Raw genomic sequence first — 14,138 nt, 5'->3', positions numbered from 1 at the left:
AATCGAGATTTAATCTTCTGGTTTAAGACAGTTTATTTCCTTCCTGTTTCCATGAAACAAGGAAAGGGAGGGTGTGTGTTCTATTGCAAGTATATATATATATATATGCACACGTTCCTTTGTGCCAATATGCACTCTACTTAGGATGTAAAGATCTCTCTTTTGGAAATGTGTACTCTATAGTGAAGTGATGTTCTGAAAATTCACTTGTATGGCTGAGCAGTTGAAATTCAACTAAATTTGTCAAAGCAAAACAGCTGCAGATGCAGTGCCCTTGAGAAATGTGTGTGAAATGGGGAAAGTTGAATTGCAGTTGATAAGAATCTAATCAAATAAGCTGAAACTTTGCAACTAGGATTTTTAATCTGTTGAAAAGATGGAATTGGGATTGGGGAGGGAGCACATTCTTTAGTAAGTTTCATCTTTAACAGCCCTAGGTATAATCATGTATTTGGGATGTTCAGCGTGTCAGTGGGCAGTCCCTTCCTGGGCCCTATCAGTCTGCAAATAACAAACATTCTAATAGGCTCTATGAATAAGTAATTAGACTTCTTTCTATCAATTGGTGGTATTCATTGGGTGCTTACTGTGTACAGAGCACTGTGCTAGGGAGAGTACAGTAGAACAGAGTTGGTAGACGTGTTCCCATGCCACAATGAGCTTAAAGTCTACCCTCAAACCTGACTGAGATTTTCCCCCCTCCCCCCCCACCCATAGAAAACCTGATAGCCTATATCCTCTCAAAATTATAATTCTAGAAAGTAAAATGTAAAGTAGCACAGAGTAACTGGAGCTGAAATTAGATTTCAAGTATTTTTAATAGCATTTATTAAGTGCTTACTATGTGCCAGGCACTGTACTAAGTGCTGGGGTAGATACAAGCTAATCAGTTTTGGACATAGTCGCTGTTCCACATGCAGCTCACAGTCTTAAGCCCCATTGTACAGATGAGGTAACTGAGGCACAGAGAAGTTAAATTACTTGCCCAAGGTTACAGAGCAGACTCCCAGCCCTGTGCTCTACCCATTAGGCCATGCTGCACTGCTTCTCAGGTATTTGTCAAAAACTAGGCTGAGTATGATTTATTCATCTGTTGATTGCCCACGAATGTGTTGCTTTGAGTCCTGGAGTAGACCTGTTCACTTGATTGTTTTCTTTCCCAAATTGTATAACCCTTTTTTTTTTTAAATCATAGTTGGGTGGTGACTTGCAACCTTTATTATCCTTAAATAGAAATACCTGTGTTCCCTAGGCAGTAAGTGAATGAAGTGACATTTCTCAGAAGCCTTGACCATGAGCGGCTTTGCAGTAATTAAGCACATCCTGTTTTGAGGGTATTTGTGACTTGTAGCCAAGCATTGGTTCAGGGGTTTATTTGTGCAGTAAATTTTAGAGCTAGTAGAAATTCTGGACTTTGAATGCAGTTGGAGGGAGTCAGCCATGGACTTTTTACTGATTCATGAATCAAGGGCTGTTGCATGTTGCGTGTGAGCCTCGAAGAAAGGCAGGTCCTGTGGCGTGCCCACCTTCCCACACCTTCCTTCATTTGTGGACTCAAAAGCTGTTACAGGCGTGGTCTAGATTTACTGCCTTTCCTGTGGGTTTTGAAATAGTGAGGAGGGTAGGTGGGAAGTTGCTACAAAACAAACTTGTACAGAAAGAGGAGAGAGGAGCCTTACTCAGACGTTTTCTCTGTGCATTTGTGAGGTCTGAGCTTGAATTTCCTGGGAAGGGATTTTTCCCTGTCATACTACTGTGATCTTGTTGATCACCTGTGATTTGCTCACTTCCTGAACCCGCCCCTAGGTGTACCCGCCTCTTGCCAGCAGCCGAGTTCTAGCTCATTCTCTTCGAAACTGCCAGGAAACGAGGATTTTAAAAAGCACAGCAGAGCTTTTGTACCAGCAGAACAAAAACTTTCAGCCTTTATTTTTGTTTTTAAGATTTTTGCTCTGGTGGATTAAGAACTCACAACTTTCCCGAAATGTTACTGGATTAATGGGAAAACTGGATAATAGAAACGTGGCTCTGTGTTTGGGGATTTGCTTGGGGATTTGAAAGCTTTGGATCACAAATTCTGCAACCATGCAGAAGAAAGAAATGGACTGTTTGAGTCCAGAAGCTCAGAAAGTGGTAAGAGAACAAACTCTTCCCTATTCAAGAATCTGTACTTTTTTTCACTCTTTTTCTTTTTTGAGGATTGCTTTGTAATCTAGCAGTTTTGCACTTGTCATTGTAGTTCCACCTCTTTAGCAGTGCTGAGAACCTTTGTACAGGGAATTAAATTAGCTGGTGGAGAACCACCTGTAGAGTTGGATCACCATAATGAAATACAAGAAGATTTACTGAAGGAACAAAGCTATTAAAAAGCAAAAATTAATGAGAACTCAAAAGGAAACAATTGTATCTATCTCTAAATCGGGAATTTTCAGGGATGATTTTTTTTTCCCCCTTGGTTCACCAGGTTAAAATGTCATTGAGAGAGGCTTCCATTATAACTTTTAAAGGAATCTTTAAAAAACCCTTTACTTCAGTGATTTTCTTCTGACAAATGTTTCCTGTGCTGCTTGAACTGTGCATATCAATCCAGGGGCTTGTGTATGCAAATTGAAGAGTTTTGAGAACAGCCTGTAGTCTTGCAATTTACTGTGCTTGCAGCTGAAAATGTGGTCTGGATAGTGTTAAATGCCATGGGCCAACACCCTAGCAGATGGTACTCTCTATATTCTTCAGTCCCAGAGGCCTGTCTGGCTTTTTACTCAGTCCTGGGGGAAAATAGGTCTGCTTACAGTCTAGTAGGGCCCCCAGAGAATCAGGCTTTGCCTCAGGTTTTACTAAATTTGGAAGACTCCTGGAATTCTGGGGCCATCCTGACGAAAGTTCGGACTCTCATTTTGAGTGCAGAGCAAAGAGCAGGCGGAACTGTTGTGGGGCAGAAAAATCAGGAAGGGACCTGGGAGTGGCAGGCTCTCTCTGAAGGCCTAACAGATCTCTGATTTTTGCATACTTTCATCCCACTGCAGCTGCTGTGTCTCGAGGCTAGAAGTACAACAAGCAGTGGCAACAAAAACCATTTCTTGGCTTTGCGCAGCCTAAAACCTTTGGGAGCAGTGGCCCCTGCCATTACCCCTGTGGAGTTGGCTGCTGTGCATTCTGAGCATCCAGATTCCCTTAGTATATGCCCAGTTGCACTCCCCCCCTCCGCGGGATCTCTTTGCCTGGTGAATTATATGGTCTAGGATGGGCCTTTTGTCCCACACCAGACCCGTTCTTGGGTCAGACTGATCAATTAGGAAAGAGTTTGCTGAATATTTAGCCTGGAACTTTTCTATGAAATGGAGACGTCTTATCTTCGTAAAATATGTGAATTCACCCCAAACATTCTGCGGAGCTTGTTTTCAGAAATCTCCAGATAACTTTGAGGGAGGCAGGGGACAGGGAGAGGAGGGCCTCTGGTTAGTTTCTGTGAGACCGCCATAATCATTTGTGTAAAAGTGGGTAGTTTTCTTTTAAACAGAGGTTGGGGGGAAGCTTTCTCATGGTTGCTGTCCTTTGATGGCCCACACTTTGGGGAAAAAAAAAGGAAATTGAAGTTTTTATCTGAGTTGTGTGAGCTTGTTCCTGTTCTTGCATTCCTCCTTGGGGATTTGGGGGTGAGGGGTACAGGTGTACTGGTCGATATTCATTTTAGCCCTGCCTAACATTTGAAGTTAATGATGTTCATTTGAAGTGACTTTGGGCAATCTTAAGGGGGAAGTAGTCTTGAAATGCTGTAGAGAATTTAAAATGGAAAATAAATGTTACATTTAAAGCCACTGTACTGCCTAGATAGATATAATTAGAACTTAATTTTATTGCTTCTAAAATTGAGCTTCCTGTGAACTGTCATGCTGTGCATAAGGCAGGTTGTGAACGACAGTTAAATCCTAAACCTGATTTTGATCTTTAAAACATGCCCAGTGCCCTCAGTCTAGTAGTTCTCAATTCAAGTACTGTAGAAAGAGAAAGTATATTTCTGCTTTATTCTGTGTATAATGTTGTGGGTATTGTATGTGAAGGTGAAAGGTTAACTTTTGTTTTAAGTCCATGGGTTGAATGAGCTGCTTTGAACTCTCAAAGCAAATAATGTGAACAATACAGGGTAAGCTTCTTGAAAGATTTGCAATCATTCTGTTCAGTAGTATAGAGAAGTAGCATGGCATAGTGCTTAGAGTACAGGCCTGGGAATTAGAATAATGATGATGATAATAATAATAATAATAATAATAATAATAATAATAGTGGTATTTTTAAGTGCTTACTATGTGCCAAGCACTGTCCTAAGCTCTGGGGGAGATAAAAGGTTATCAGGTTGTCCCACGTGGGGCTCACAGTCTTCACTCCCATTTTACAGATGAGAGAACTGAGGCCCAGAGAAGTTGTGACTTGCCCATAGTCACACAGCTGACAAGTGGCAGAGCTGGGTTTAGAACCCACGACCTCTGACTCCGAAGCCCGGGCTCTTTCCACTAAGCCACACTGTTGAGCGATTCCTATGTGCCAAGCACTGTTCTAAGTGTTGTGGTAGATACAAGGTTATCAGGTTGTCCAGTGTGGGACTGTCTCAATCCCCATTTTACAGATGAGGTAACTGAGGCACAGACAAGTTAAGTGACTTGCCCAAAGTCACCCAGTTGACAAGTAGCAGAGCCGGGATGGGTTCTAATCCTGGCTCCACCACTTGTTTGTTGTTTTACCTTAGGCGAGTCACTTTACTTATCTGAGCCTCAGTAACCTCATCTGTAAAATGGGGATTGAGACTGTGAGCCCCACGTGGGACAGGGACTGTGTCCAACCCGATTTGCTTGTGTCCACCCCAACACGTAGTACAGTGCCTGGCACCTAGTAAACACCTAACAAGTACCATTATTATTTTAAACTGACCACCTTCTGTGTACTATAGGGAGCTCATAGAGTAAGAATGAGAGAGGGAAGATTGAAATGACAAAAACAGCATAAGAAAGCAAGGACAACTCATAGTAGGAGCAACAGTTAGAGAAGTGGCATGGCTCAGTGGAAAGAGCACGGGCTTTGGAGTCATAGGTCATGAGTTCAAATCCCGATTCCGCCACATGTCTGCTGTGTGACCTTGGTCAAGTCACTTAACTTCTCTGAGCCTGTTACCTCATCTGTAAAATGGGGATTAAGACTGTGAGCCCCAAGTGGAACACCTTGATCACCTTGTATCCCCCCAGCGCTTAGAACAGTGCTCTCTGCACATAGTAAGCACTTAACAAATGCCATTATTATTATTATTATTATTATTATTATTATAACAGAACGTTGTAACTAAAGGAGCAGTTTTCAGTAATAGATTTATTGAGCACCCCCTAGGTGTGATGCATTGAACCAAGACTCCTCACTGCTCTGACAGGCCAGTCGGTCCAGCAGCCAAAGCATTGTGCAAGTTGTGGGACTTCTGACCCTCTTTTAGCCAGCCGGACTTGCTGCAGGTTTGTTGGGAGGGAGGAAGAGAGTTGGGGGCCTCAGCACTCTCCTGCATGGGGAATGGGAAGGAGCAGCTGCCAAATCAGCAGAGCACTCACTGCTTCACTCTCTGGCTGACAGGACCCCATGGTGGCAATGGGAGTCAGTGAATGGACTGGCGTCTTCCCCCACGTGGCACCCAGATGGAAAGGGAAAGCCAAGATTAAACCAGCAGCCCTTCGGTTCTATTCACCTCTGTACATTGGAGGCCTGTACTTTGGCAAAAGCTAACAGGTCTATATTAAGCTGACTGGCAACCCAGTTTTAGCAAGAAGGCCTTTAATCCTGATGGTTGAGGTTATCCTGAACTACTTTGTTCCATATAGTAAAGACATTACTTTTCTCAGCTAAATAATGGTAGCATTCAGATGAAACTTTCAGCATTATTTACAGGGGCGTAGTTTTTATTTTCTTGGATTGTCTAAAATCAAAAACAAATGAGAAGCCAGGAATGTGACTCTATCTATTCAGCATATCACATTCTTGAGGTAGGTGTAACAGTTTTTTGACTTAGCCAAACTGATAGGCAAAGAGGAATTCATTACCTGATGCATGATAAACCTCACAAACTTACCTCTGTAAATAGTTTCTATTGATAATCTCCATTGATTCCTTGAGTTTTGTGGGGGTTTTTTCAGGCACCATGTAATCTTTCACTGAATTTTTGCCTGGTTAAAGGTGGTAAGAGGATGAGGATGGATATATTCTGTTCAAGTAGGTTTGCTGGAAGATGTGTTTGCACACACCTAATTTGCTGATTCAAATGAAGGAAAGTTAATAGGTGGGTGATGACAACATTGTTGATGATAGATAGGGGCAGGTGAGAAGGATGACTGGAATTCATGAAATGGAATAGTTGGAGAGGAGCGAGAACTCCTGAGGACAGAACAAACTTGATCAATCCAGAGCAGGGTAACTGTAGCACTGCATGTCATTAGAACTCTAAATTCTTCTAAATCAGTCACATTTATTGAGCTCTAAAAATAGGAGAACTTTGGTCAGAGTTATGGCTCTTGAAGTATGCTTTCAAATCAACAATCCTGCCATCTCCTCAGTGTATTTAGGCCTCCACAAACAGCCCCCTACCGTAGATATTTGCTGCCAGACTTTCTCTGTGACATTTTTACACTGTATTTTTTATAAAGCTAGTGACCAGCCATCATTACCTTGAGAGCTGGATTTAAAACCCAAGCCACTGACCCATATTCTTCACCAGCAATACTGCAGGTGTTATTGAAAATCATATTTCTTAATATCATGCCTAATAATAATAATAATGGCATTTATTAAGCGCTTACTAAGTGCAAAGCACTGCTGTAAGCACTGGGGAGGTTACAAGGTGATCAGGTTGTCCCACCTGGGGCTCACAGTCTTAATCCCCATTTTACAGATGAGGGAACTGAGGCCCAGAGAAGTTAAGTGACTTGGCGGAGATGGGATTTGAACCCATGACCTCTGACTCCATAGCCCGTGCTCTTTCCACTGAGCCACACTGCTTCTCTGAAGAAGAAATGGAAATTTAACCAGGAGAAATCATATGACTTCTAGGTTTATTGCCCATCAACTGAGACTTTTAATTCCACAGCTTTTTTTACAATGAGTTTTTTTTTTTTCCCCCCCCTATGGTATTTGTTGGTTACTTATTGTGTACCAGGCACTGTACAAAGTGCTAGGGTACTTACAGACTAATCAGGTTGGACACAGTCCATTTCCCATGTGGGGCTCCCAGTCCTAATCCCCATTTAAAGATGAGGCAATTGAAGCTCAGAGAAGCTGAGTGGCTTGCCCAAGGTCACACAGCAGATGAGTGAAAAAGTCAGGATTAGAACCCAGGTCCTTCTGAATCCCAGGTTGGTGCTCTATCCACTAAGCTATGCCACTTCTCACTCCTTGATGGGACATTAGGGATCTGGGGAGAGGTCTCAGAGAGGAGGCTGAAGGATTGAAAATTTGGCAAATGTATTGAGCCTTACAATGAGTAGGGCTAATATATTAATTTCAACAAGATAAATTAATAGCCTAGCTTTTTTGAAGGAATTCCTTTCAAGGGAGGAAGTATGAGACCCCAAAGATTGCCCTACATGTACCAAGCAGCTCATGTGATAAGGAGTTACCCCTTTCTCCCCCAACCCTTCGCCCCCAAATGGGGGTAATTTGAATTACTCTATTGAATTATTTCATGAGTGGAATTTCAATCACTGTACTTTCCTGCCATAGCTACATTTTATAAAAAAAAAGTTAATGTATTTCAAAGTTATGAAAGATTGAGCTAAATTTATGTACTTGAGCAAAATCCCAAGGCCTCTTGAAGATAAATTCTTCTTATTCTACTCACAACCTACACTCAACTGTTCTGAGAGAACTCTGTGGTGCAGGTTTCTGTAAGTAACTTAAGCTCTGAAATGATCTCATCATCTTGATGCTTTCTGCATCACAGGGTTTCAAAAGTCAAGGCTGCAGAGCTTGCAACATGTGCATTTCTTTAGTTTCCTGTCCATGCTTATGGTCTTATAAGCTCATATATTACTCTGCCCTTTGGCTCTCTAGCAGTTAATCTTTTTAAACTGGGTGACTTAAGGGTTTAGAGTCATGCCCATGTTTAATCAATACTACAGTGAAGTAAATTCTCATCTCCGTATGGGCATGCTGATACCAATGAAGGGGGAAACAGGTCTGCTAACTTTTATTGTACTCTTCCAAGCACTATGTGCTCTGCACATAGTAGGCGTTCAAGAAATACGATTGATTGTGAGCAGTGAATGTGCCAGCTTTGTTATATTATCCTTTCTCCCAAGCGCTTAGTACAGTGCTCTCCACATAGTAAGCCCTTAATAAATACCACTGATTGATTCATTGATTCACTATTGTTTTGGAACTGGACCATCCTCATCATATACTCTTTTACATTTTGGCACTTTATATTTGCCATTGGCAGTGCTGCTTTAAATTTGGATTTGGTAGATGGTTCTGGTTCTGAGAGGATTCATTTTTATTAGCAGGGGAAGACTAAGACCTCTCAAGTGTGATGTGGCATAAGCAATCCTTTCTTCCATTGCTTAAGCATCCTTTTTAGGTAGCCACTGCCTCTTCTGGCTCAGATTCATTTCCCCTAACTTACTACCATCACCAGCCTTTCTAGTGACAACATGGAATCATTTCTTTGTCCATCACTCCTGCAGTTTGCAGAGCAAAAGAAATAGTACATTTTATAAAGACAATCTGAAGTCACAGTTCTGCCATAATACGTTATGTGTTTTGGCTAGAACACTGTTCCCAAATTAGAAAATATCAGATGGACATTGTTAGCCTTTGTGGATATAGAGTACTGAAGTATCAAAAGAAATTGCTTGTGCATATGTACATTGTGCCAAAATGGATAGCTTCTCTTATGTGAGATTTTTTCAAGACTGCAACCACTGTTAGAGAATTGACTGTATTACGAAGCCAGAGTTGAACAGATATTATTTGATTGTTTTAAAGACAGATAAATCAATCTCAGTGATGTAGTTTACATACACATGCACTATGTAGACACTGAAGCTGCAGAGAAGCAAAGGTCACCTGGTTCACAATTTGGGCCATAGTTCAAATGGACCAAAATATGCCAAAATTCCATCCTAGAAGTGTGTGCTGTGTCCCATTTTCTGATGGTGTGATGTGGTCTAGGCACTTGAGTTCAGGCAGAGAATCAATCCATCATTCAATCAGAGATTTATTGAGCACTTACTGTATGCTGAACAGTGTACTACATTTTTAGGAGAATACAATAGAGTTGGAAGACAAGATCCTGACCTTCAAGGAGTTTGCAATTTAGTGGAGACTCAATAAATCCTTGCTTTTTAATAGAATCAGTGGTATTTATTGAACATCTATTGTGCCAGGGACCTATGCAGTAGAACCTGAACGACTCGGACTAGTTAGGTTAGTGAAGTAAATAAGAAGGGTTATGGGGCGGTGGCCTCAACCCTCTGTCCCCCAGCTTCCAGCCAGTGGGGGGTGGGGGGGAGGGTGTGTGTGTGTGTGTGTACGCGCACGTGCGCTCCAGCCAGCTGTTCAGCTTCCCAAAATGTCCCAATTGTAACTTTGTTCTCTTATGACACATTGGGAATCATTTAATTTCTGAGTAAAAGCTTTCCCTGTGTATTTTCAATTTTCCTTTTGAGAAGGATTCATCAGCCTAAGTCCCATCAAGCTACAGTAATATGATGAAATTTCAGTGTTGCTGTTGTAGTTGCAGAGCTTTGAATTTATTATTAAATTTTTGAGTGAGATTTGGGGGATTGGGATTTAATATTTGACTTTTTTTCAGAGAGTTAATTGTTGGTATTGAAAATAGTTTTCAAAACACGATAAAACACAGTAATTACATGAGTACAGGACAAAATTTCATTCGTTTTCCAGTGATTTTTTTTCATTCCAGACCCTGCAGACAAATTTTCTATACCTTTCTATTCTAAGCATGTTGAAATTTTATATGCTAGTCCCTTATATTTGAATATCCTAGAAAGAATATCTAAATTGACCTCTTCACTCTGTTTTAATCATTTCTATTCAGACTGTTCAATCGACTGACCTTGTATCTATCCCAGTGCTTAACACAGTGTAAGTGCTTAATAAATGCCATTTTTATTTATGACTTTTTTGTCTTTTCTTTCTTCTTTTGAGCTGTCATCTATAGCTATCTCATTTAAGTTGTTTCCCTTACACAGATTGATCAGTCAATAGTATTTATTGAGCACTTACTGGTTGCAAAGCATTATACGAAGAGTTGAGGAGAATACGATACAGCAGAATTGGTGGACACATCCCTCAACCCAATTCAATCATGTTTTTGAACTTGAGCATATAACTTCTGGTCATCTGATACTCTCCTTTCCCGTAGCCAAGCTTTGTTTTGCAATTTCCCCCCAAATTTATATTTTCTTCTTTGTCCATCCAGTATGGGGACATTATCATAAAGTGTCATAAGTTGAATAAAGTGCAACTTAATTTTTTTCATCTCCATCCTTCAGAGTCATCCAAATAACTGTTTTTGTTTCAAAAACAGAAGTAATGACAGAAAATAGAACTTTAAAGGCTTCGGTAAATTAGTTAGAAATCAGTCAGATAATTGATTTGTTGTCCCCAAATAGGAATGCCCAGGAAGTTCCATGTCCGGCTCCAGCTCTTAACGCAGAGGTATCTGCTACAATTCCAGCACACTATCAGTTAGTCGTATTTCAGCCAATCAGTTGTATTTTTGAGTGCTTATTGTGTGCAGAGAACTATACTAAGCACTTGGGAGAATTCATTTTTATAGAGTTGGTAGACACATTCCCTGCCCTGTTTAGGTGGGGAGACAGACGTTAATATAAAGGAATATTTTAAATGTATCTTGAGGGATTGGCTAAGGGGGTGCAGCTACTGTCATCTAGGAGCTGTGGGGAAGTGAGGTGTTGGGTGAGAGGACTGTAGGTGAGTGTAGTGAGAGTACAGTGTAATTGCCAGGACCCAAGCTGGGTGTTGATCCAGTTTCAAGTGTCTAGTAGTAGTGTGGAGTTGAGGTGCTCTTGAGTTGAAGTGGTGCTTTTTCACCATCCAACCCCACCCCCCCCACCGCAGAAATCTGAGGAGTCCCTGAAAGTTAGCTCTGGGGCTAAGATCTCTCCCTAGGGGAGTCTCTTCTAAATGATAACTGTAATAAAAATTGTGGTGTTTAAGTGCTTACTGTGGGCCAACCACCATACTAAGCATTGGGGTAGATACAGGGTAATGAGGTCCGACATGGGGCTCACAGTCCAAGGTGGAGGGTTACGCTGGGTTGCTGGCTAAACAACTTGTGTCTTATATGCAATAGATGTGGCTGTGAGATCATAGTTGGTCCCTTGAATTCCATCACTTAAGTTAAATGTGTGGGTCTTAATGTTGAACTACTCAGTTTCTTGAGGAAGTGCTTTTCCTCAAATGTGCATTCCAAGTCTGCCCAATGCTAACTTCGTCTTGTAAAATTTGAGAAAGGAGTAAGCATTAATGCAGTTTAGAAAATGTCCTAGTTATCGAGAGAAGAATTGAGAAATTTTGAAATATTTTTAAGGCCTCTTGTCTCACAACTAGCGCTTATTCCATCTTAAAATAACAATCCTCATCATCTTTCACAGAAGAGGCTTAAAAACACTCAAGTCTTGGTTAATCAATATATTCTGTATGAGGGAATGATTCTGGACTGACAAAGTTCAGAGCAGAATTATCCTTTTGTCTGGACAATAGGTCAGGCTAAAGGTAAGACTAAATGAGAATTTCATCCTACATATGGTTTTAACAAAAATTTTGAATATATTAGCACATTTTTACTCATTGGATAACATGATAACTTCGAAGCTGTTACAGTGAACTGGTATGCAATTCCAGAAAGTTTTCATTCGTGCATTTTTTTTTATGATATTTAAGTGCCAGGCACTCTCCTAAGCACTGGATAAGATACAAGATAATCAGGGTTGGGCACAGTCCATGTTCCATATGGGATTCATAGTCTTAATCCCCATTTTACAGGTAAGGTAACTGAGGCACAGAGAGGTAAAGTGACTTGCCCAAAGTCAAACAGCAGACAAGTGGTAGAGCCAGGATTGGAATCCAGTTCCTTCGGACTCCCAGGCACTTGCTCTAGGTTCTTGATTTAGTTCAAACAATCTCGTTTCAGCTTCTTAAATGTTTCATTTTGATTTTGAAGGGTTTTGTGACCCTTTCAGCGTAGTAAGGTGGTTGCCATGAAGTGTATTTTCTGACATTAGTAATGGTTTTTCTATGTGATTCTGTTCCTGTGAAATCACTTTTTGGGGGACTACTAAAAATATCCCTGAGAATCATTCCTTTGATTCATTCAGTGACATTATCTCTTCCTCCCTGCCCTCGCAGCCCAGCTCCACTAAATCATTTTTCTACAAAAATGTTCAGTCAGTGTTTCCCCACTCCTTTAGAACCTCCAGTTGTTGCCTATCCACCTCCACATCAAACAGGAACTCCTTACCATCAGCTTTAATGCACTCAATCACCTTGCCCCTTCCTACCTTATGTCCCTGATTTCCTTCTACAACCCGTATTACACACTACACTGCTCTAAAGCCAGCCTTCTCACTGTACCTCAGTTTCATGAACCTTGCCACCGACCTGTCACCTACGTCCTGCCTCAGGCCTAGAACGCCCTCCCTCTTTCTTTCCAACAGATAGTCACTCCCCTTCTTCAAAGCTTTATTGAAGGAACATGCCCTCCAAGAGGCCTTCCCCGACATGCCCCTCATTTCCTCTTCCCCCCAAATACGTTCTGCATTGCCCTTGCACTTGGATTTGCACCCTTTATTCACCCCTCCCTCAGCACTTATGTACATATCCATTATTTGTATTAATGTCTGTCTCTCCCTCTAAACTACAAGCTTGTTGTGGGCAGGAAACATGTCTACCAACTCTGTGATAGTGTGCTCTCCCAAATGCTTAGTACAATGCTTCCCACACAGTAAGCACTTAATAAACATGACTGATTTTCTCTAAGCATCAAGAGAGGAAAACATACTTATTTGCCAAAAGAGACAGTAAAAATGCATTTTTTTTACCTGATGTATGTGGGAAGATATCTGAGTATAACACTTCATTTTATGGGGGAAAAACATTATAAATTGAATATAATTACTTAGCATTTAATTATGTACTGCACTCCCATTGCTGTACTGTAGATACTGTTTTCTTCTGGTTGGCTTTTTAATCAGATAAATTAATGTTGAGCAACAAGATGAATAAAGCTGTGACAGAATTTCAGTATTTAGAGCTCAAAGGTAAAACAGAGATAGTGACCAGCTCTAGGATGATAGCTAGTGACGATCTTCTGTGCTTTGTAAGAAGGAAGTTGAATTTTAGTCCTTTATAAGTGTATAATCTTGTCCAGGGTTTGGAAATCCTCCATTTTCCCTCCCCTCATGGAACCTATAATCTATCAAGCTCCAAGTGCTGATTCAGCAAATATTTGCTTCATAAGGAATTTTCAGCTGAAGTTTCAAAGAATTCATTATAATAACTAGACTGTCTTGAGATACCATCCAAGGGGTGTGGAAATCCTATAATTGGCTACACAATATGAAGAAGGGGCTAACATTCAAAATATTTCTTTTCATTGCTTTTTCAACCTAATTAGTGTGTGTGTGTGTGTGTGTGTGTGTGTGTGTGAGATGGTCTAGTTATAACATCATAGAGCTTGGACTTTACCCAGATGAAGCAATTAGATTTATCCCCCTGCTACCTTCAGGCAGATTTTTTCCTGAAACTATTTTAGACAGCTTAGAATTTAACTCTTTAACTCTTTTAAAGATGACCAGAAAAGGAGTTTCAACAACCACCATTGGTAATTCTTTCCAGTATTTAACCACCGTATTTAACTTAAATTCCTCAAGCTACATTAGCATTTCTCCTCTTCTTTGATCCCCTTTGTAGTTGAGTATGTATAGTCAGCAATCTGTGGTTGATAACCCATCTTGTAAGCTGACTGTTGTGTACCCTTACTTTATTTTTGTTCCAGCTTCTCTAGCCTTTGGTTAATATCTTATCTTTTAGCCTGTTTAACGTAGTTGTGGCTCTTCTCTCAATTTTTC

General features: G+C 40.8%; 1 protein-coding gene across 20 annotated transcripts in view; it reads left to right on the top strand.

The window, feature by feature from the left end:
* LRRFIP1 (LRR binding FLII interacting protein 1) overlaps positions 1-14,138 on the top strand; it is a 197,281-nt gene that overhangs the window by 89,126 nt on the left and 94,017 nt on the right. Inside the window, exon 1 of one of the 20 annotated variants that reach the window (XM_038748960.1) lies at positions 1,862-2,133. The exons of the other annotated variants lie outside the window; for them this stretch is intronic. Coding sequence (XP_038604888.1) covers positions 2,086-2,133 — 48 coding nt within the window. The 5' untranslated portion in view covers positions 1,862-2,085. Of the gene's footprint in view, positions 1-1,861; positions 2,134-14,138 lie in introns of those variants that run through there. 20 annotated transcript variants of the gene reach the window in all.

The sequence above is a fragment of the Tachyglossus aculeatus genome, chromosome 7, assembly GCF_015852505.1.
Source record: "Tachyglossus aculeatus isolate mTacAcu1 chromosome 7, mTacAcu1.pri, whole genome shotgun sequence".
Taxonomy (NCBI): Eukaryota; Metazoa; Chordata; class Mammalia; order Monotremata; family Tachyglossidae; genus Tachyglossus; species Tachyglossus aculeatus.
This window is presented reverse-complemented; position numbering and strand designations above follow the sequence as displayed.